Below are 24,958 nucleotides of genomic sequence, written 5' to 3'. Positions count from 1 at the left end.
CCATCCAGGATTGGACTCAGCCGACATCTCTAAAAAGTCTGCAGAAATTCCTGGGCTTTGCTAATTTTTATCGTCGCTTCATCTGTAATTTTTCTAGCATTGCCAGACCATTGACCGATCTGACCAAGAAGGGTGCTGATTTGGTTAATTGGTCTTCTGCTGCCGTGGAAGCTTTTCAGGAGTTGAAGCGTCGTTTTTGCTGTGCCCCTGTGTTGTGTCAACCTGATGTTTCTCTTCCGTTCCAGGTCGAGGTTGATGCTTCTGAGATTGGTGCAGGGGCGGTTTTGTCACAGAGAGGTTCTGGTTGCTCAGTGTTCAAACCATGTGCTTTCTTTTCCAGGAAATTTTCTGCTGCTGAGCGTAATTATGATGTGGGCAACCGAGAGTTGCTGGCCATGAAGTGGGCATTCGAGGAGTGGCGTCATTGGCTTGAGGGTGCTAAGCATCGCGTGGTGGTTTTGACTGATCATAAGAACCTTACTTATCTTGAGTCTGCCAAGCGCTTGAATCCTAGACAGGCCCGTTGGTCGTTGTTTTTTGCTCGTTTTGATTTTGTGATTTCATACCTTCCGGGCTCTAAAAATGTGAAGGCGGATGCTCTGTCTAGGAGTTTTGTGCCCGACTCTCCGGGGTTATCTGAGCCGGCGAGTATCCTCAAGGAAGGAGTCATTGTGTCTGCCATCTCCCCTGATTTGCGGAGAGTGTTGCAGAAATTTCAGGCTAATAAACCTGATCGTTGTCCGGCCGAGAAACTGTTCGTCCCTGATAGGTGGACTAGTAAAGTTATCTCTGAACTTCATTGTTCGGTGCTGGCCGGTCATCCAGGAATCTTTGGTACCAGGGAGTTGGTTGCTAGATCCTTCTGGTGGCCGTCTCTGTCACGGGATGTGCGTGCTTTTGTGCAGTCCTGTGGAATTTGTGCTAGGGCTAAGCCCTGCTGTTCACGTGCCAGTGGGTTGCTTTTGCCCTTGCCGGTCCCGAAGAGGCCTTGGACACATATTTCGATGGATTTCATTTCTGACCTTCCCGTTTCTCAAAAAATGTCGGTCATTTGGGTGGTCTGTGATCGCTTTTCTAAAATGGTCCATTTGGTGCCCTTGGTTAAATTGCCTTCCTCCTCTGATTTGGTGCCTTTGTTCTTCCAGCATGTGGTTCGTTTACATGGCATTCCTGAGAATATTGTTTCTGACAGAGGTTCCCAGTTTGTCTCGAGGTTCTGGCGAGCCTTTTGTGGTAGGATGGGCATTGACCTATCTTTCTCCTCGGCCTTCCATCCTCAGACTAATGGCCAGACCGAACGAACCAATCAGACCTTGGAAACATATCTGAGATGTTTTGTTTCCGCTGACCAGGATGATTGGGTGTCATTTTTGCCGTTGGCTGAGTTCGCCCTTAATAATCGGGCCAGCTCGGCTACCTTGGTCTCTCCATTTTTCTGCAATTCTGGGTTCCATCCTCGTTTCTCTTCAGGACAGGTTGAGTCTTCGGACTGTCCTGGTGTGGATTCTGTGGTGGACAGGTTGCAGCAGATCTGGACTCAGGTAGTGGACAATTTGACCTTGTCCCAGGAGAAGGCTCAGCTTTTCGCTAATCGCAGACGCCGTGTGGGACCCCGACTTCGTGTTGGGGATCTGGTTTGGTTATCTTCTCGTCATATTCCTATGAAGGTTTCCTCTCCTAAATTTAAACCTCGTTTTATTGGTCCGTATAGGATTTCTGAGATTCTCAATCCGGTGTCTTTTCGTCTGACCCTCCCAGACTCCTTTTCCATACATAATGTATTCCATAGGTCGTTGTTGAGGAGATACGTGGCACCTATGGTTCCATCTGTGGAGCCTCCTGCCCCTGTTTTGGTGGAGGGGGAATTGGAGTATATTGTGGAGAAGATTTTGGATTCTCGTGTCTCTAGACGGAAACTCCAGTATCTGGTCAAATGGAAGGGTTATGCTCAGGAAGATAATTCCTGGGTTTTTGCCTCTGATGTCCATGCCCCAGATCTTGTTCGTGCCTTTCATGTGGCTCATCCTGGTCGGCCTGGGGGTTCTGGTGAGGGTTCGGTGACCCCTCCTCAAGGGGGGGGTACTGTTGTGAATTCTGTGGCTGAGTTCACTTCTGTGGTCACAAGTGGTATTGCAGTCTCTGGGCTTCCTCCCTCAGGTGTTTTGGTGAGCTCGTTGGCTGCCTTGCTATTTAGCTCCACCTGAGTCTGTCTTCCTTGCTCCTTGTCAATGTTCCAGTGTTGGATCTGAGCTACTGCATCTTTCCTTGGGCCTGCTGCTCTGCTAGATAAGTGCTTCTAGTTTGTTTTCTGTTTTTTCTGTCCAGCTTGCTATTAACTTTTGCTGGAAGCTCTGAGAAGCAAAGGGGTGCACCGCCGTGCTGTTAGTTCGGCACGGTGGGTCTTTTTGCCCCTTTGCGTGGTTTTCGTTTTAGGGTTTTTTGTAGACTGCATAGTTCTCTTTGCTATCCTCGCTCTGTCTAGAATATCGGGCCTCATTTTGCTGAATCTATTTCATTCCTACGTTTGTCTTTTCATCTTGCTAACAGTCATTATATGTGGGGGGCTGCCTATTCCTTTGGGGTATTTCTCTGAGGTAAGTCAGGCTTGTATTTCTATCTTCAGGCTAGTCAGCTCCTCAGGCAGTGCCGAGTTGCATAGGTAGTGATAGGCGCAATCCACTGCTGCTTATAGTTGTGTGAGGATAGATCAGGTACTGCAGTCTACAGAGATTCCACGTCTCAGAGCTCGTCCTATTGTTTTTGGTTATTGCCAGATCTCTGTATGTGCGCTGATTACTGCACGCTGTGTTGCCTGATTGCCAGCCCTAACAGCAGAGGATACAAAAGTGAACTGCGCGGTCAGCGAAAAACCCTTCAAAAAACCATCCTGAAATTACTTGAACTCATGTGCCAACTCATGGAACATGAGGAGTAATTTCAGCCCACTAGAGCAACCAGCAGCAAGGAATCACATATCTGCAAGCTGGACTAAGACAAAAATTAAGCAAAACGTGGAACAGGAAAATCAAAACTTAGCTTGTCCTGAAGATAACAGACGCAGGGAGCAGAGGTAAAAAGACACGCTGATAACATTGATAGCCGGCGAGGAAATGACAAAAAAGCCAGGTTAAATAGGAAACTCCCATAACCTGATGGAACAGGTGGACACCAGAGACCACAGAGAACACAAGTCACCTAATACCATCAGTAACCACCAGAGGGAGCCCAAAAACAGAACTCACAACAGGTAGTATCCAGTCGGTCACCCAAAGCCTTGAGTCCATCGTGAAAAACCAAGCTCAAGTGCAAAAACTCTGTCCTGACCTATCCGATGCCCTCTGCTGCTGCTAGGAGGAGCCCCCTAAAAAAGGGGCAGGGGCAGAGGACTGGGAAAGGGGAACACCTGATGGACCAGCTTCCTGGTCTCCAGTTAGTGTGGCAGGCCCACTTGCTGCAGCGCTGCAGGATGGCTGGGACGGGTCCGTTGCTGTCTGATGAAGGACCGCTCCAGATCCTGGGTCAACAGTGCTGCTCCATGTGCTGTGAAAAAAGTAAAAAACTATTAATACGAAAAACTAAAAAAACGCCAACTCCTGTTGAATAGAAACATACAGATTATGGCAATACAACACAACCTAATACACAGGAAAAATACTTATGTTCTCTGGGCAAGGACCGATCTTAAAAATGCCAGAATGCGGTGGTATTTATACTTTCGGATCCTTGCTCCAGGACCACTGGGAACACGGCTCTCTTGAAGCAGGTCCTTGTTGAAGCGATCCTTCATCGAACACCAACGTGTTTTGACTTTGAGCACTGGTGAAAAAACAAAAAATAATGGTTAGACAATGGACTTTTGGCAGTGCTCACACAACTGTGTGATGATGACAGAAACTCCTGAGAGCTTGTGTCATCACACACAGTTGTGTGAGCACGGCCAAGGTCTCTGCTGCTTCACACTGCATTGCAATACTTACAAAATGCATTTCGGACCCGAGTCGGGGCGTTGTCCCAGCCATCCCACATCGCTTTTGCCACCTCATTCCATAGCCGCCGGATCGTCACGTTGTCCGAGTGCTGTGGAACCCGGGTGTCCCACAACGGGACTCGCTCATGGACCAGGGAGATGAGGATATCGTTGTCAATGAGGTCCTCATCCCGTTCTGGAACCTAAAAAATAAATGAAGACATTAATGTTGGACACATTAACATAAGGAAAAGAAAGAAAACAGAGGCTGAGAAATGGCATGAATAATGAAAGTCAAGATAAAAAAGGAGTCCAGAAGGAAGAAAAATGTAAAGAAAGATGAAAGTAAAAGAAAGGAAGATTCAAGAATACTAAAGTGAGGATACAGTAAACAGTCAGCCAGGTATCTCACCCTCTGCCGTGAAAGAAGTGCTCCAAAAAAAGTTAAAAAAAATTGTCACATGTGTAGATGTGACAGTGATTACTTATCAATCTGAGGAGTTGAGTACTCACTTCACTGACATGTTCGGCTTGAGAAGGCCCATGACATTGCTCCTCATCAGAAGAAGATGACATTCTGATGCATGCATGCAGAAAGAAATGGCTGAAATTAGGACATGTAGAGACAGAAAATAGAAAATAAAGGCATTGGCTACGATATACTCACATTGTTCAGAGTCTTGTTTCCTCCAAGATGCTTTTGTCTGTCTGCTCTGCTTCTCTGTCTGCTGAGTAGAGACCTGCAAATGTCCACTCCCTCCCTTTATCACCTTGTATGTTGGGGGTGGGTAATTAGTGTCTAGACATGTTTTTCTCTGGTGCAACAAGTCTAAAAATATGCTAACAAGGAAAAACAAGGCTCTTTGAAAAGGCGCCAATTCATCAAACATTGTGTGGCAGTTTTGATGAATTTGGAGCAATAGCGCAAAATGCATAAAAAAAATCAACACCCCCAAAATATATTTTCTCTGCATTGTTATATTTTTTTTTTTTTAGATATTTATGAACTGCATGTGTGTGCCAGAATTTAGATTTTCAGCTCCTGATCAGTAATTATTCCTCCCCTCATAACAGAGTTACTTCCTGGCATATTCACAATTTTTAACTTTGAATTTTTAAACAGTCACAAATAAGTTTGAATGTTCCCACCAATGAAGGCTCATCTCCGGCCACATAGTTAGAGACAGTAGTGCTATTAAAAAAAAAAATGTGCCAAATTTACCAATAATTGTGCAGCCACATTTATCAAATTGGGTGCTAAGAAAGATTCTTTTCATGATTATTCTCCCCCAATAGCTGGTATAATTGGTGTACCTCTTCCTTGTCTAACATTGCCCATTAAATCACATACAGTCATTGTGGCAGTGTTATTACTATGCACACAAAGAAACAAAAACAATATGGTTCGAAAAGCAAATACAATTTTCTGAGAGAAAAGAACGCATTAACCTCATTACCATGTTCCTGCCTCAGATTTACAGCTGCTAGCTTGGCAAATATTTTGAGCAGTAATAGGATAGTAAACTACATAATAATGATCATTTCTGTGCAAAGTAGAGAATCATGCCAGAGGCACATAGAGGAACTGCCTATGAAATCTCACCCCCTAAATGTGCAGAAGAACAATAGCAACCCTATATCTAGACCTTCAGTGCGTCATCAGACATACGTCCATACTAATGATGGAAACAATATCTGTTTATGGATCTTCACATAACATTTTAGAAGAAATCTGTCACCCCCCAGGACGTATATGACCTATTAATATGGGCATACAGGTAATAGAAATGTTGCACTAGTCCTACCTTTGTGCCAACAGATTCTCTTTAAACTGAATGTAATGGTTGCTTGTGTTCTTTGGGAAGGTAAATGTTTCCAATGATGAATACATATCAAGTAATGCTGGTTTAACACATCCATGTTATCGTGACCCAAACTAGTTAGCCTAATGGGCATATATGAATTTGTCAAATTCAGGTCAGGAGATCTGTGGTCAGTCCGTGCTTCGCAGTCTGTACTCAAAGCATGTATGAAAACGGCCTAAATGTTGTAAGACGCAGATGGGAACAGGATATAAGATGGGTCTGGACAACTTTCAAGGACCATGTCGGTCCTGAGCCTCTCTGAATAGAGAGTTAAATTAGAGAGGACATAGTTGACTGGCTGTTTTCATGGTACTTTCAATCAGTGAGAGGTGGAGGTGAAGCAGTGAGACGGCATAGATCAGTTAATTACATGCACCTTTTACTTTGAAACTATGGCTGATATTATAAAAGAAGCACTCCCAACAAAAATGTTATCCCCTAAAGCTTTTTATATATGTGTGTAGTGTTGGTGCATTAAAATACTTACAGATTGCTGTCTTCCCTAGCTTACAGCGCAGCTCCGGTCCTCTACTGAGTAGCATGACTTTAATTCTGACTAAATGGCTCACAGGGTTACTATGTGTGAACCAGAAGTCTCTTTCACAATGGTAGCGCCATAGACTTCCACTGTAAAAGCAACTTCCGACTCACAAATGAAACCCCAGAGTGATCTGAATAATGTGTATTTCAATCATGTGTGTGAGAAGAGGACCAGAGTTGTGCTGAAAACAGTGGAATACTTATATGCACACATATTTAGAAAGGTTTAGAGAATACACTTTTGCTTGGGAGTGCTTCTTTAAAGATGTATGGGATTTTAAGTGGGCCTGCATACAAACTTGGAGCCTGTAGATTACACTTTAAAAGATATTAAAGGAAATGTGTCATCAGAGAAGACAAACTGTTTAATTCAGGTTTTGATGTTAAATGTATTGAAAAGAGCAAACAAAAACATTTTTGACAATTTTTTTTCCCATATCACAATCTAATCTGAAATATTGTAAATTCTCATTGGTTGTCAAGCCTAATACTATACTTGATTATTTAAAGTCATCTGAACCACAGAAAGCATGAATCAGAGTCTAGTTGCACCATTGCAGCCATGTATCTGCATGCATAGGGATACCTCTGTCAATCAAAGGCTTAAGGGCAAGGAGAAGCCGCTGGGCAACTACCTTGATTTTGTCAGCCAATACACATAGTGCCAGCTTTTCAAAATATATTTTCTCTGAAACGCAGTAATGGTTCAGAGTAAAACTGGCCCAGCTCCAATCATGCATTCAAATTATGATTTATACTGGCTGTTGTTCAAGCAGCATGAATAATATGACAGGTTCCCTCTAAATTGAGCTGTAAATTTCAAGTCTTTTGTGTAGTTAAAGGGGTACTCCGGGAACATAAAAAAGAAATTGTACTCACCCTCAAACTATAAAGATGAGATGCCCAGTGCAGTTCTATTATCTTTATAACACTTGTAATTCAGTGTGACAGGAGCTGCTCCTCACTGCTCCCCTCTACTGTCTGGGATGTTATATCAACCAGCAGTGTGAAGCTCGCCGCTGTGAGTAACAGCCAGTCTGAGAAGAGGGGGCATGTCCATGCCCCCTGTTCTCTGCAGTGAAAGAGGTTTTATCAGGAGACAGGTTGATATTAATAGCATGGAGCTGCACACTGATGTAACGTCCCAGACAGAATGGGTGAACAGTGAGGAGCAGCTCCTGCAATGCCAGGCCCCTGATCTTTTCTTGCCTGCAGTCCAAGGTGAGGGTGCGTGGCCTGTCCAGACTTCTAGTAGCAGCTAGCCACCTGATAATGTCTACGTCACTGCAGTCCGAGGTGAGGAGGTGTGGCGGTGGCGAGGCTTGCTCCTGGTTTCTGATAGCAGCCATCCCCCTGATAATGTTAGCCCCCGCCTAAGACATAAGAGGAAATATGGGGTCTCATGGCCTCAAAAACCCTGATATCACTTATTCGTTGGACCGTGTTTCAGAGTAAGGTCAAAGAAAGGTCATGGTTTCCTCTGAGGGAGTCTCAGAAAGCAGTTATATCAAGTTTATTCTGGTTTCTTGGCACCTGTTTTACCGGTTTCTGATTGGCTAATAACGTGCTTGGCGCTCTTTTTTGAACTATTTAAACCCGTTTTTAGGGTTTTTTCCTATTCTGACGGCGCAAGAAGAAAAGAAGAGCCCACCCTCCCTCCCATTATCATTTATTTAGTTTATGTCGTGTAGTTTACTTGTGGGAAAATCGCCCATTTATGGGTGGATTGATTTTTTTATTGGATATTCTGGAATTTTGGATTGTTATATGAGGAATTTTACTAATTGGACATTTTAATGAGTTTTTATGTAACCCAAAATAAACTGCACGGCCATTTTTATCCAACAATAAATTTGTGATGTCTCTTTATTTGTATGAATGGGTTTTGTGAGGCCATGTCTCCTTCACTGAAGGGCTACTAGCAGGGAGCAGGCCACGTGCCTCCTAAATGAACAGTAACACCCCTGGGGCTGGCGGCGTGCTGCTCCACGTGGGGAACATGGATCTTTTCTTTTTTGCTGTATGCATCTTTTAAACTGTATAGACACCCTCATTCTAAACATACCGTAGAGCTGACATTGTTTTTTGAACTGAGAAACTTTAAATTCGGTATATATCAGCATTCTTAGTATATGAGGTAGGATGCATCTAACAAGGGTGTTACTGTCCATTTAAGCACTGGTGGAGCGCCCCCAGACACAGGGCCACGGGGTACTCGATCAGGGGTTATCACGGTGGCTGGACCCGGTCCGTGACCCTGCTAAGGGGCGTCCAATGAAAGGTGATGGTGCGTGGTGCGAGGAATAACGAGGACACAGGGTTGCAGTCTCTTTACCATTTACTAAAGGTTTCAGGATCCTCAATCCAGAGCACTGTCAACAGAGCTGTCTGAGACCGGCCGGTCACATCCAGAGTTCCCTTTGCAGGTGGAAATCAGTGCCTACCAACTAGCGCCTGTGTGTTGTAGCTCTTCCCTGCTGGGCATTCGGGATAGTCCTCACATCTTCTGTTCTCGTTCTTTCTAGGAGTAACCTAATAAATAGTGCCTTCTGCTCCCCCTAGTGGCCGGAGTGTGAAGTGTAACGTGTGCTGTGATACCTGGTCAGATGAACTCCTTTAGTGCAATCAGACATAACATCACCCTCCTTAGCGGCAGAGCGACATTACTGCAACGACCAGGTCTCTGGGGCGCTGAACTGGCACTTTATATGTGTTTTTATTCCTAATTTACTCCCCCACCCCTAATATTTATTAGTGGATGAGCATGTCCTTAATACCTGAGTCTGACTATTGACTGTAATTGTGTATACTTATTTGTATGCCTATTTTTTTACATCTTTAATAAATGTTGTCATGTTTATAGTGGACTATTTACTCCATGTTTTTTGTACTTGCGTGTGCAGCTCCATGTTGTTACTATCAGCCAGTGTCCTGATAATAGCAGTTTCTCTGCAGAGAACAAGTGGCATGGCCATCCCCCCCTTCTCAGACTGCCTGTTACTCACATCGGGGAGATTCATACTGCTGTGTGACGTAAGTAGAACAAGTTATATCTATGAGGGGTTTATTTATGATTTGGGTCTTTCTTTTTCATTGTTCTGTTGTTTGCTGTTCATAGGATTTAGGCTTATCAGACCTGTGCACTTAGGCACATCAACATGACGAGCCGCAGAATTTTAGAGCAGCAGGCTAACAACCGTGAAACTCTATACAGTATATTAAAAATGGAAAATAACAAATGAGTCCATGTGAGCTGTTTGGCTCAACAGTCTCATGATGAAGACCTTACTCTTTATTTTAAGATGGATTATAGAATTGATGTTTTTTTCTTTCAATCAAATGAATAATAATAATCTTTTCATTTACATAGCGCCAACATATTCCACAGCGCATTACAGTTTGCACACATTATCATCTTGGTCCCCGATGGGGCTCACAATCTATATTTCCTATCAGTATGTCTATGGAATGTGGGAGGAAACCAGAGTACCTGGAGGAAACCCACGCAAACACGGAGAGAACATACAAACTGCTTGCAGATATTGTCCTTGGATGGATTTGAACCAAGGACTCCAGCTCTGCAAGGCAAATTTTTTTTCTATTAAAATTCTATTCGGAATATTTTAGAATTATACAGAATGGATTATTACTTTCATCAGTTGGGCATTGTCTAGTCTCCATCAGGGATTGCAGTGTTATGCAGCCGTCACCACAAGTGTGCTAAACAGATGGAGTGAAACATTATTTTGGCAGGGAGTTGAGCTCTCCTTTGCTTTTACAACATAAACCCCAATTTTTAATACTGATAGCACTCCTGACAAAGAGCAATAAGTGGCGAAACAACTTTTGGGGTGCTCTGTGCTCTCGAAGTCTAACCCAACTTAGATTAATATGTCCTAAGATAATCAATATATCTATAGAAATTATTTTATTTGCACTGATGCCTTGCTTCTTTATTGTGGTTATTCCATCCCCTATTTCTGGGGAATTGTAATCAATTGTGAATATACCTTTTTTAATAATTATATATATTTTTAGACAAATAATGATATGCAGAGGTCTGTTTGTGATCCTTGGACTACTACATTTTATAAGCATTATACAATTACGGTATATCATTCAGTGGTTTACTAATTTGGTTTGGCCCAATATCACTTTCATATGAACTTTATAGTCCACTAGTTTGTCACACATTTAGGGAGCTATTTCGACACGTATCTCCTGATATTGTTCTTTACTTGGTTTTCACTGTATTTGCCTACAATGTCCATGCTGTATGCTATCTTTTATCTTTTGAGATTGGTGCTGCGACTTTGGAAGTGGAGAATGAGAAGGGCTGTGGCCTTATGGGATTTTTTTCTTCTTGACCAGTTTGTTGGTCCCCCAACTTGTATTATTTTTTTTAACTGGTATTCTCACATTGTCTATGATGTTTTTGTATATATGTACAATGAATTAACTTTTTTGATATGCTTAACAAAAGTAACAATAATATATTTATACAATACAGCATATTCACCGTGTCTCTCGTTTGTGTCTTTGAGTAGGGTTATTGTCATTATATCTTTCTGTTGTGTTTTGGTATGCTAATTCTAGACTCATACTTTCCGTATGTACTTCATAATTCTGTACAGAAAACTTTTCAGCAGTCTTACTATCATGACATACAAGATTACCATGATAAAACCTCTAGAACACAGGATTCTCAATAGCTAATGGTCAGAGCTCACCTCCTCTTTCTCCCTTCTCAATGGCCTTTCCTGGTCAGAGTACACCCATAGAACTTTTTTGTAGAAAGTCAAGAGCTGTAGCTAATTTATTGCAACCTGTGTCAATGGGGCTGCTTGTACAGAGCACAAAATAAGTCTATTATTAGTCTTAGTGGCCAATGACAATATAGCAAGATTTGTATTTTTTTTTTACAATAGATAGTGATATGAAAACTAAAAAATCATAATCAATTGAGCCCTCGCGGGGAGGGTCCTAACTCCTTCTGAACCAGTCGTGACTTGTATTGTTTAAGATTATTATACTTGTTTTTTTATTGTGTATACCCCCTATCACATGTAATGCGCCATGGAATAAATGGCGCTATAATAATAATAAATAATAATAATCAAAAAAACAAAAAACATTCTTTTTTATAAACACATCAGATTTAAACAATAGCTCATTTTCTGCTGACACATTACCAGATTCCATGGAGGTGACAATGTTTTGCTTAAATTCAATTTCTACTTAAAAAAAGCACTCACATCAAAGTTTTTATCCTCTTAATATTTTTCAATCATTACATTATATAGCCCTGTGTACCTACAATTGCTCATTTTGCCTTTCTACCCAGCTAAACATTCTCTGCTCATTGTAGAAACAGGAAGTCTCTTGTCCCTGCATTTATCATTCCCCTCTTCAACTCTTAGCCCAGCTGCTCCCTCATCCCCCTGCCAACGTTTGCAGTGACTCATGACTCGTACAGGGAAAATTGACCTCCTATTTCTACATAGCGCTTAGAAATATTCCGCTAGTCAGTTTTTAATCACATGACATCATAAATCTAATGGAAAAGAGAATAATTAGCTTAGTGTAAGACCAAAATTAGCAGTACACAAAACCATATAATATGATGATTGCAATATATTAAAAGGATAAAAATGTTGACGCTACTGCTTCTTTAAATACAAGATAGTAAAAGAACCATCTAGGTGTGGCCATGCCAAACTGCTGTCCTTGATGTAAGTGGACAATGGACCCAGCAGTGCACATAAATACACTTCAGGACACTAAACACATGTTTAATAACAAGGTCAATTTTACCAAATAAATCATCATCGCAGAAGGAAAATGTAATTCTAACATTTTAAGCAAACCAATAACTTTTCCATTGTGCATCATTATAATTTTCTCAAAGCAAACATTTCTTCATTCATTGTAACTCTTGAACTTTAGAAGGATAATATTAACAGACAATATAAGGCGCTACTTACATAATATTTGTCGTCACTTTGATTGTAAGCCAGTTTCACAACGCCATATGAGCCCTAGAAATAAAAAGATATTTAATATGGCTGCATATCACATTCCAAACACTATGGGATCACAGAACAGATGTATTAGATAATGCCAGGTTTACACAAGACTGATAGCTGAAAAAGCCGATACTAGACAAATCCACAGAGGTTCCCAATATTCACACAGGCTGATCCTGATAGCTATATCTATTTCAAATGTAACTGCATATTCACACATAAACACAAGCAGAAAATCAATGCTATTTAACTTGGTATTATCATAGGATACAATATTGTTATACAAGTCACTTTGGAAACTGGAAACTTTCTGTGTCACTGGTCCAGCACCAATTATGGTAAGTGCAATCACCGTGACCTGAAAAACCATGCAAGAGCATAAATCATAGAAGCCAAAGAATGGGACTACTTACTGAGTGTTCAAGAAAATAGAATATAAAAAGTCTGATGCTGCACTTACTAAACCATAGCATGCTCCTGAAAGTACGCTATACAATCAAGCGCTGAACAGACAGAATGCAAAGTTCCAATGGTAACTATGTAAGGAATTATAAATTAGGCTGAGCTGCTTGTAACCATTAAAGGAAAATCTTAATCCTTATAAACACATTCTAGACAATTGTATTTTATAAATGATTTGGGGAAAGATTCTTTTGGTATTTTAGTGACAATATATTTAATCTATAAAACTGGTCTGTTAAATTTGGAATAGAAGGCCTGTACAAAGCACTAATCGGAACCTCATTAAACATGTTTTGAATGAATTGGGAGACTAATTATGAATCAAGCCTTAGGCTATGTTCACATGTCCAGTAGTGATCCGTTAGAACAGATCCAGCAGGAGTCCATTGGCAAGAAAAGTTGTGCAGACACAACTTTTTAGGGTGTTTTTAGATAACGGATCTCTTCTGGATCCGTTTTTTTAACATTGATGGATCCATTATTGAGGGATCCGTTTACCGTTCAATTGTAACGGATCTGTTTTCTTTCTTACTGGATCCATTACGAATCAAAGAAAAATTGATGACTAATTAATTGATCCATTTTCCATAGACCTCAATGTTAAAATGTCGGACAAAAAAAGTTGTATCTGCACAACGTTTTCATCAATAGATTGCTTGCTGGATCCGTTCTAACAGATTATTACTGGACATGTGAACATTAAATACAGACCAAATTTTGCCTTATCTTGGGCAAACTTGCTAGGACTACTGGACTCATGAACCCTGACTAGAACTACTGCAAGTAAGTAGTCAAAATGACTATACCAGTAGTCCTAGTGTTAAATTCCTTTTATTGTAAACATCCAGTTGAAATATCTTCTATTTGCATAAACAATTTACAACTAAATATGGATTGGCAAGACAAATAGTGGATAGGGTTAATGGAATTACAGCAAGTGGCTGCATGGTGAACCGAGGATAAGGTACTTAGCGGTAAGACACATAGCCTTGTAGGCAAGCTTAAATATAGTGAGAAAATTCTACGACTCATACTGTTCCCTAAATTTAAAAATAATTCAGCAATCTTAAAGAAAAATTAAAAAAATAGTGAGACTATGAAACACTCTGCCACAACATGTTGTAATGGTCAATTCATTAAAGTTCAAGAAGGTTACCTTTCTAAAAAAAAAAAGTATTACAGTCCCTTTCACACGTCTGTGTCTCCAGTATGTGTGGTGACAGTTTTCTCACCTAACGAAGACACTGACACACGTAGACACATTTAAATGAATGGGTCTATGTACATGTCAGTGTTTTTTCACGGACCGTGTGTCCGTGTGCAAAACATGCAGACATGTCCGTTTTCACACAGACACACGGACCGCAAAACGTGCCGCACACGTGCACACGGAGAACAGTGTACACGGCCGACAAGCAGGGGAGAATAATGACAGTCAGCTTCAGTACCACACGCAGGGGAACAGCGCTTACTGAAGCACTGCTTCCCTTGTGGACGTCCGTGTGGTACTGATGCGGCACACAGGCGGCCCACGGTTGCCATACGGATGTGTCACACGGACATCTCTGGTACCGTTTTTTCCGGTACTGGAAATATCAGAAAGTGTGAAAGAGGCCTTATGGGACCATTGGTGTCTGCCTCATTGTGGTTTTTGCCTTTCTGTGGATCAACAAAAAATAAATTAAAGGTTGGACTAGTGTCTTCTTGCAACTTTAAAACATGGGGAAAAAAATAGACCCGTTTCATGAGAGAACTACAAGGGTATGATTGCATGTAGATTTTTAATGTATTTTTTTCTGCATGAAACATGCAAACTATTGCCAGAAAACCACAGTAGAAATTATGCAAACACTTAATATGGGTTTTGGTGGCTTTTTTATTATATTTTTCTGCTAATTAATTTTGAAGTCAATGGGGAAGACTGCAGAAAAACGTTGAAAGGACAGACAAACCACTTACAAAAAAAAGTACCGCAAGTCAAAAACGCAAGGGAAAAATAAAAAAAATTACCATGTGAATGAGATTTTGGAAATCTCATTTATTTTGCTCTTACAGTGAAACGCTGCATTTTTTCAGCACAACCATAAAACACAGAAAAAAAATGCAATGTGTGAATATGCTCTTTCACAGCTTTCTACTGATTATACTTGTCTTCCCTTTACATTAGAACAAATTGGTAACTATTGCACACACTTTGCATTTCCATTCTTCTTTTTTCAACTTAGCATAAAAGGAATAATTGAACTTGTCTAGCTTTATATTCATAACTTTACTGTACATGGAAGTCCATTAAAACTGTCTGCATTCAAAACCCTTAGGGAATCGGGCACCAGTTCATATAGTCCATTGCCATGTAGTAAAGACAACTAGATTCAAGGATTGTACGAAATTTTAAATTAGCGATGCAACAAAAAAAATGTACAACCATAGTGTGGGGGAGAATTATGGTCTTTAACCTTCGTCCGGCTGAGTAGGTACAATTGTAACTATTCCGTTTTAAAATTGCAACAACTTTTGTTTTCGAAAAGCCGTAGAGGGCAGAAATTTCGTGACATCTCTGCCAGTTTTGGTCCAGAATATATTGGCCAAATTTTAATAAAATATATATGAAGGTACAATTGTACATCTGCAGCCTGTTAACGTTGTAAAATTATGCAGCCTGACAAAGGTTAAATGTGTTCTATTATGACCCACATCTTTTGGGCTCCTAGAATAAGTGGGACTGTGGGTAGGGTCTTCGGTTTTGCCATGGCCCCTCTACTGTCTATCGTCTTCCACGGCAAAGCTGAAGACCCTACCCACAGTCACGTCCCAGTGCATGGAAACCAAAATTTCTAATGATGATTTTATAAAAACCAGGCTATGGATTTCTTCACTGAAAGTATGTATTCATTCAGTATACCAGCGCCATTATCGCAATGCCTTTAGTTTATTTAATATGTATAACCCTGATGACAGGGTTTTTTTAATGCTTCTGGCATGATACATGTAACATCTAACACAGTTTGTCAAAATATAATTGTGCAGTATACGCAATATATTTTCCTGTTCACATTTATTTTATAAGGTCAGAAGTAATTAAATACATAGAGACTTGACCCAATCCAAAATTTGAAAAAAGACATTGCCCGTAATATGTGTTTCCATTTGCCCATAATATTTGTTTTCCATTTGCGATACATCTATTCATCATGCACCCATTAGTCTCGGTTCATATGAGTGGATGAGCAATTATAAAGATCTGATTCTGTCATTTTTCAAGAAAGAAACAGCACAGCATGCTAGATGATTGTTTCCAGAAAATGTCAGAAACCTTAAGCATCCTATTATACCCAATGGGGTCCACCGGGCACAATTCGTGTCTGTCACAAGATGCATCCATCCACTGTATACATTTGATCCATACAATGGAACAGAAAAACATTATTCCTAATGTACTGTAGATGTGAATATAGACTTAGTTATAGATTTTTGGATCTTTTTTGAAGAATATAGTTCAATATACTTAAAGGGAATCTGATAGTAGGATTTAAGACCCCAAACTATTTGTACATGTAGCTCTTTCAATGATAAATGCAGCAATATACTTACATGGCGAGTACATTCCTCTGTTACTGAGAAATCAGCAATTGAGTTGATAAGCAAATGAGGCTGTAGATCTGAAGCCTCTGTCACTCCAGCTTTATTCCCCGCTTAGCACCTCCTCGTTTTATATGAAAGACAGCCTCAATGCAATGTGATTTCAGGAAAAGGAACTCTCAGTCAAGTGATTGTGACACTAACATTAGGAATTACAGCAAGCTGCTGAGATCAGGTTGTCTCTGTTACTAAAAACCATATTAGTGGAAACCATCAGTATTATAAAGGAAGATTGGCCTCTAATGTGGTCACTGTAGAACTAAAGTTGACAACCCCAGTAAATAGCCCTTATTAGGCCATAGGCCATCTCTTGGGACCTAACCTTCTACAAATTGCATGAAGAGTAGTTAATTTACTGTATATAACTACAATCATTACTACTCTTTGCCTTTAGTGACCATAGTAGGAAAATTAATAGATGACCTTAACTTCAAACCAGCAAAATCATAAAATCATCGCAAAATAATTAAAAAGGTTGCCTGGAGTTATATAATCCCTTTAAGACATCAATGAAAACATCTAAATAGAGCATAAAGATCAATCTATAAAGACGTGGATAACACATTTGTTCAAATAATTATTAGCTTCCAAGTGGCAGCAGAAAGCAACCAAATTAAAGGGAGTGGTGGTGATGTCATAAACCAAGAGGAGAAGCATTATTTAACTGTTAAAGTCCCTACCCATCCAGCATGCATCCTGCTGGTGCTCACCATTGGCCATTATTTACTTACTGCAGTAATGACTTCCCGTTTACATACAAAATGTCATGATCCAAGATGGGGTTTTGCTTCCTTCCTGTGCTGGTCAGGTCTGGGTTAATTTTATCCGCCTCTCATTGGTTCTGGGGTGGCTATTTAGTGCAGTCTCTGCCTAGGTCCGGTGTCGCTGATAGTTCCAGTCCCTCGGCTTGAGCAGCTGACCTAGGTTTATCCATGTGATTCTCCTGTCCCCTCTGTTCCCTGTTAGGTGTCTACCCCGCTTTCCCTGTGCCCCTGTCCTACGTCTTTATTTATACTTGTCTTTCACATGCATGAGCAGGCTCAGTTTAATGACTAATCTTCCCGTCTTCTGATTTTGTACCCCTCTGGCTTCTGACCCTCTGCTCACTCTCGACGTTGCTTTCAGCCTCATCCTCTTGTATATCCATTCCCGGCTGGTTCCCGACCCCTGGCCAGTTACTTACCTACCTTCCGTCTCTTCCCCTCAGCTGTCGCGCACTACTGCAGGTCTCTGGCGGCTTGGTTCTGGTTGGGCACACTCTCGTCCCAGGTTCAGGTCCCGGACTTCGGCACTCTCCCGGCCGGGTCACGCTGCACGCTTACAGTGTCGTCCCTGCTCACCGGCAGGTCCATGGTCTGTAGACTCATCTGTTGGAGCCACCACGCCACCTTGTGGTCACTGCCATATCGCATCCTGTATGACGCAACATTATCGCCAACCGTAAAATTTGTTTCAGGAAATCTGCCCACTGCCACAGTAATGGATTCACTCCGCGCTTTGTCCGATCAGATTACCAATCTGACCCAGATGATGCAAAATTGGTCTGTGGATCAGAGAGCCTTGGCGGCGTACCATCAGCATGTCCAAAGGGATTTGGTGGAAACAGCCAAATCTATTAGGACTGTGTCTCCGTCGACGAGCAGTAAAAATGCTCGCGTTTCTGATGTTTCCTTACCCTCCTGTTGTGAATTCTGTTGTCGAACTCCCTCCTGTGGTCGTGAATGGTACTTCGGCGAGTTCTGTCCATGGACTCCCTCTGGTGGCTGTGAGTGAAGCTGCTGCTTCTGAGGTTCCTTACACAGGTGATGTGGTTTATCCTTTGGTTGGCTGCTCTATTTAACTCCACTCAGATCGTTACTCCAGGCCAGCTGTCAATGTTCCTGTGCTGGTTTAGTTTGCTCTTGGATCTTCTGGAGACCTGTCTCTTCCTGCAAGAAGCTAAGTCCCCGTTTGTTATTTTCTATTCATGGTTTTCTAGTCCAGCTTGCTTTCATGATTTTGTCTTGCTAGCTGGAAGCTCTGGGATGCAGGGTGGCGCCTCTGCACCGTGAGTCGGTGCGGGGGTCTTTTTGCACACTCTGCATGGTCTTTTGTAGTTTTTGTGCTGACAGCAAAGATACCTTTCCTATCCTCTGTCTATTTAGTTAGTCTGGCCTCCCTTTGCTAAACCTGTTTCATTTCTGTGTTTGTGACTTTCATCTTAACTCACAGTTAATATTTGTGGGGGGCTGCCTTTTCCTTTGGGGACATTTCTCTGAGGCAAGGTAGGCTTTATTTTCTATCTCTAGGGCTAGCTAGTTCTTAGGCTGTGCCGAGGCGTCTAGGCCTGTTAGGTACGCTCCACGGCTATTTCTAGTGTGTGTGATAGGATTAGGGATTGCGGTCAGCAAAGTTCCCACTTCCCAGAGCTTGTCCTGTGAGTTTAACCATCAGGTCATTCCGGGTGCTCCTAACCACCAGGTCATAACACCCTCCCACGAGCCCACTATCAAACTCCCTGGCACCTTTTCTGGGGAAAAGGGGATATTTGGGGTATTTACGGAGGGTTCTAAACTATTGTTTTCACTCCGTCCTCGTTCCTCGGGTGATGAAAATCAAAGGGTGGGGATAATGATGTCTTTGCTTTGGGAGGGTCCACAGTCTTGGGCTTTCTCCCTACTTCCCTCCGCCCCTGAGATAATGTCTGTTGATCTGTTCTTTGAAGCTCTGGGGCTCATTTATGATGAACCTGATCATATGGCATTGATAGAGGATACTATTATGAGTCTTTCTGTGGGGAAGCTCTCAGCCGAGTGGTAGTGTTCCGAGTTTAGGCGATGGTCCCCAGAGGTGTCTTGGAATGACTCTGCACTCAGGTATCTGTTCCGAAAGGGATTATCTGAGCATTTAAAGGATGCTCTGGCGTTGCACCTGCCACCCGATTCTCTAGAAAAGGCGATGACACAGGCAGTCCGCATGGATTGTCGACTGCGGGAAAGAGGAATGGTACAATGGCAGGTGCCCTTGTTTTCGGCTAAACATGAGTCTTTACCACCTGTCGAGCCCATGGAAGTGGGGGGCCATCTCCGTTAAGGAAAGAAAGGAGACGCCGAAGGGAGAATCAGTTCTTTTTTTACTGTGGTGCCCCGAGGTTTTACCACAGCACCGCCCATTCAATTGTTCCATTGACCTGATGTCAGACATCAAATTGCCCAAAGCCCATTTGTATAATCTTTTCGGTCCTGAGCGGGCCACAATGAAAGAGTATATTGCCGAGAGAATCCGCAAGGGACATATTTGCCCCTCTGTTTCTCCTGTGGCGGCAGGTTTTTTTTTTTTGCTAAAAAGAAAGACGTTGCCTTCGTCCATGCCTTGATTTTCGAGAACTCAATAAGATTATTGTGAGAAACACATATCCTCTTCCACTCATTCATGATTTGTTTAACCAGTTGTCTGGGGCCAAGTGGTTTTCTAAGCTGGATTTGAGGGGAGCGTATAATCTCATTCGGGTGCGGGAGGGGGATGAATGGAAGACTGCGTTTCTCACTTCCGAGGGGTTGTTTGAAAACCTGGTCATGCCTTCGATTTGACTAATGCTCCAGCAGTCTTTCAGAATTTCATCAATTATGTGTTCTCTGATTTCATTGGGCATTTTTTATTTGTGTATTTAGACGACATACTTACCTACTCATCTGATAAACAGACTCATATTACTCATCTCCATGCTGTTCTCCAGAGACTCTGGGAGAGCTTGATTTTTGCTAAGTTAGAGACATGTTCATTTTTTGTGCAGGAATTGCCTTTTCTGGGGTTCATTGTATCTGGTAACGGTTTTCGTATGGATCCTAAGAAGGTCCAAGCCATTGTTGATTGGGTACAGCCCCAAGATTTGAAAGGTCTTCAACACTTCTTGGGGTTTGCCAATTATTATCGGAAGTTTATCAAGGGGTTCTCACAGGTGGTTAAACCTCTCACTGATCTGACTCAAAAAGGGGTTGATATCAAGAATTGGTCAGCCTCAGAGGTAGTGGCGTTTTTGTCATTAAAATAATCTTTCATGTCCGCTCCGGTTCTGATTCAGCCGGATCCGTCTAAACCTTTTATCGTTGAGGTGGATGGTTCAGAGGTGGGGCAGAGTTGTCTCAGGGGCCCGCCACTTTGACCAACTTGATACCTTTTTCTCCAGGAAATTTTCCTCTGCAGAGAGGAACTATGATGTTGGTAATCGTGAATTTTTGGCCATTAAATTGGCTTTTGAGGAATGGAGGCATTTTTTGAAGGGGAGGTTCATCCTATTACCGTGGTTACAGACCACAAAAACGTGTCCTATATCGAGTCTGCTAAGAGGTTGACACCGAGACAGGGTAGTTGGTCACTTTTCTTTTCTCGGTTTAAGTTCTCGATCACTTTTCGGCCAGGGTCCAAAAATATTAAAGCCGATGCCTTGTCCCATAGTCTGGATCCAGAGTCTTCCCCCGAACTTCCTTCCTCCATTCTTTAACCGGGGGTAGTGGTGGCTGACGTTTTATCTGGTTTGGAGCAGGAGATTCGGGAAGCTCAGACGCAGGCTCCCCCATCTAAACCTGTGAATAAGTTGTTTGTACCCATTCAGTTGCACCTCAGGTCCTCCAGGAATTCCACGACTCTGCCGTTAGTGGGCATCCTGGGATTTCGGCTACCCATAGGGCTGTTTTCAGGGTATTTTGGTCGTCTTCGCTTTCCTCAGATGTGGGGAGGTTTGTGTCTGCCTGAGAGGTTTGTGCCCGCGCTAAAAGATCTCATAATTGGTGCCTCTGCGAATTCCTGAAAGGCCATGGACTTATTTGTCCATGGACTTTATCACCAATCTTCCTGCTTCTAAGGGTAACACTATCATTTGGGTGGTGGTGGACAGGTTTAGTAAACAAGCACATTTTGTACCTTTAATGGCCTTGCCCTCTGCAGAAACATTGTCCAGATTGTTAGTGGAGCATGTGGTGCATTTGCATGGGGTACCCTTGAATGTGGTGTCTGATAGGGGGGGTACAGTTCGTGTTTAGGTTTTGGAGGGTATTTTGTAGAAGGTTGGGCATTACTCTCTCCTTTTCATCCGCTTATCATCCAGAGACCAATGGTAAGACTGAGCGGACTAATCAGTCCCTGGAGCAAATACTACAGTGCCTGTCCACCGCTAGACATGATGATTGGTGTGCGGCCTTGCTTTTGGCCGAATTTGCGTTTAACAACTGTATTAATCAATCTACGAGTACATCTCCCTTCTTCTGCAATTATGGGTTCCATCCACATTTTGGGGAGTTCTCCTGGTTGGACTCTGGGTGCCCTGGGGCAGATGGGGCGGTCCAGCTCTTAGGGAGATTGTGGTGGGAGGTCCAAAGAAATATTGGGGTTGCTCAGAGGAAATATAAGTTTATTGCAAATAAAAGACGGGTTCTGGGGCCTGTGGTCAAAGTTGGGGATAAAATTTAGTTGTCCACTAGGAACATTAAACTCAGAATGCCTTCGGTCAAACTTGGGCCTAAGTTTATTAGCCCCTATGAGATCATGGAAATGGTTAACCCTGTGTTAGGAGTCGAGTTCTCGCCGCTGCACATGGGGAATCTCGAGCCGTGTCTGCTGCGGTCTCCCATTCTGCATCGGCCGCAGTGGAGCCTGCTCAGCGGAGACGTCGGTCCCAGTGTCTCATTGAATCTGATACTGTGCAAAGGGTTACTGCTGCCTCTCCAGGCTCTGCTATTGCACCCTGCACTGGTCTGCGACGAGCACGCTTTTCTGGGACTAAGTCCTGCTTTGCACACACTGAGCATGCCCAGGGTAAGATCTCTCAGTGGAGGTCTAGGGTCACATGCTCAGGTACTGTAGCAACTTCCATTGATCCTCCAGGAAGGCCCTGTACCTGATCAAGTTCTGTGGCAGCCTTCCATTGGTCCTTCTAGGAAGGTCCTGAAGTTGCTGCAGCTATAAAAGGTTCTCATGACCGCACGGCCATGCGCTAGTATCAAATATGTACGAGCTCAGCGTCAGTGTGGTCGTGTGTGTGGTCAGGGACCCGGCTGAAATAAGCCCCTAGAATGCTGGCACCTCCGGCGAGGAGTTTCTCATGAGTCAGGGCTGGCTAATAGCCATTAGAATTCCGGCTCACCCGGAGAGGAGCAGCGTGTTTGGTTGGGACTGCATGACCACTGTCGGCTCTACTCAGCAGATGTGTTCCCTGTGAGCTAAACAGGGCACAGCGTTCACTTTTCTATGGGCTCTGTGAAGTAACAGAGTTCGTTTATACTAATTTACTTCACCGCCTTACTTAGCAGCAGGTTCTTTCCTGCACGGTGGATCCCGGGTTGCGAACGCACCTATCTCATCTAATAAATATATTCGGTGCGTTCCGCCAACCCTAACAGTATACTAGCGCCAGGATCTGGCTAAGTAATGGCGGATGAACAGCGATTGCAGGGGTATATCCAGCTGCTGGAGGGCCGGATGGCGTCTCTCGAGCATGCAACCTCAGCGGTGGATGTTACCGCAATAGCTGTTCAGGCTGCAGCAGCTTCACCCACTGCCACCTATTCCGACCTTATCTCATCTCCCATTGCCTGAAAAATACTCTGTGGACAGTAAGTCCTGCAGGGGTTTCGTGAGCCAGTGTGGTATACATTTCAAGCTCCTGGCTGCATGTTATCCCACAGAGCGGGCAAAGGTGGGATTCATAATCTCTCTCTTGTCGGACAGAGCTTTGGAGTGGGCTACGCCACTGTGGGAGAGCAACAATCATGTGGTGCGGAGTGTTCCTCGGTTTCTGGGCACTCTGAACAGGTCTTTGTAGGACCTCAAGTCACCCATGATATGGCGCTCCAACTGCTGGCATTGACTCAGGGTTCGACCATGGTCAGCCATTTTGCTGTTCACTTCCGGACATTAGCGTCTGAGTTGGAGGGGCCAGATAAAGCCCTCATTCCTGTATTTTGGAGGGGGTTGGCTGACCATGTGAAGGATGCTTTGGCCACTAGGGAGATTCCTGCCACACCGGAGGAGCTCAAAGCTGTATCAACTTGAATAGACCTTCGTTTTCACAAGCGAAGGTTGGAGCGAGCCCAGTGTAGGCAGAGGTTTCGGCTGGCTCCCACTTTCGCCAAACCTTTGGAATCTCCGGTCCAGACGCCCGAGTCACATGAGGCCATAGAGGTGTCACGAGCGGGGTCCAAGTCTCGGTCCGCTCGTGCACTTAAGGTCTGTCATGTTTGCCAGCAGTCAGGACATCTTGCCTCCAAGTGTCCTCAGCGATCGGGGAAACGTCAGAGAAGTGTGTGTTTGAGCAGGAGTCCTTGCCTTTCCTTGGTTATATCATCTCTGCCCAGGGTTTGGCTATGGATCCTGCCAAGCTACAGGCTGTGATGGACTGGCAGGAACCCCATTCACTTAAAGTGGTGCAGCGCTTTATGGGGTTCATTAATTACTATCGGTAGTTCATTCCACAGTTCATTCAACTTTGGTAGCTCCCTTGGTTGCCCTCACCAAGAAGGGAGCAAATCCCAAGTTGTGGTCGGAGGATGTCTCCAAGGCCTTTCTCTCAATTAAGTCACACTTTGCTAGCACCTCCCATTCTACATCGCCCTGATGTAGATAAGCCATTTATCATGGAGGTGGATGCCTATTCCGTTGGTGCTGGAGCAGTCCTTTTCCAAAAGGATGCTCAAGGTCGGAAGCATCCTTGCTTCTTCTTCTCCAAGACCTTCACACCGGCGGAGAGGAATTATTCCATCGGGGACAGGGAGTTGCTAGCCATGAAGTTGGCTTTCTCAGAGTGGAGACACCTCTTGGAGGGAGCTCACTTTTTCCTTCCAGGTATTCACGGACCACAAGAACTTGATATATCTACAGACGGCCCAGCGGCTGAATTCTCGCCAGGCTAGATGGTCCCTGTTCTTCTGCCGGTTTCATTTTACTCTTCATTTTCTCTCCGGGGAGAAGAACATTCGTGCCGACGCTCTCTCCCACTCCGTAGTGTCATGTGAGGAGGAGGAGCCTCGACTAATTGTCCCTTCTGAGAGTCTAAGAACTGTGGCTCCGGTTTCGCTAGAGTCCGTGCCCCCGGGCAAGACTTTCGTGCCAGCGAATTTGCGACCGGAGGTTCTCTCTTGGGCTCACATGTCCAGAGTGGGTGGGCATTTTGGGACCAAAAGGACATCTGAGCTTTTGGCGAGGACGTACTGGTGGCCGCATATGGCCCGTGATGTCGGGGACTATATTAGGGCGTGCGTTTCCTGTGCCCAGAATCGGTCTCCTCGGCAACGGCCTGCTGGGTTGCTTTACCCCCAGCCGGTGGCAGACAGGCCCTGGGAGATGGTCGGGATGGAATTCGTGGTGGGCTTACCCACGTCTCATAGCTGCACTGTTATCTGGGTTGTCACCGATCATTTCTCTAAGATGGTGCACTTGGTGCCACTTCCACGGTTACCTTCTGCATGGGCCTTGGCGGCGTTATTCAT

The 24,958-nt window shown here is 43.4% G+C and overlaps 1 protein-coding gene and 1 long non-coding RNA gene across 3 annotated transcripts in view; both read right to left on the bottom strand.

Annotated features, from left to right (window-relative positions):
* CAMKK1 (calcium/calmodulin dependent protein kinase kinase 1) overlaps positions 1-24,958 on the bottom strand; it is a 641,465-nt gene that overhangs the window by 306,324 nt on the left and 310,183 nt on the right. For both annotated transcript variants that reach the window (XM_069757479.1, XM_069757478.1), the window contains exon 4: positions 12,357-12,410. In XM_069757479.1, the coding sequence (XP_069613580.1) occupies positions 12,357-12,410 (54 nt within the window). The remainder of the gene's footprint in view (positions 1-12,356; positions 12,411-24,958) is intronic.
* Positions 3,984-4,679, bottom strand: LOC138672156 (uncharacterized). The gene is made up of 3 exons (XR_011319615.1): positions 4,635-4,679; positions 4,481-4,544; positions 3,984-4,170 (listed from the first exon to the last, which is right to left on the bottom strand). It is a non-coding gene; the product is annotated as an uncharacterized lncRNA (long non-coding RNA).

Source organism: Ranitomeya imitator, chromosome 3, assembly GCF_032444005.1.
Source record: "Ranitomeya imitator isolate aRanImi1 chromosome 3, aRanImi1.pri, whole genome shotgun sequence".
In the NCBI taxonomy this organism is placed as follows: domain Eukaryota; kingdom Metazoa; phylum Chordata; class Amphibia; order Anura; family Dendrobatidae; genus Ranitomeya; species Ranitomeya imitator.
This window is presented reverse-complemented; position numbering and strand designations above follow the sequence as displayed.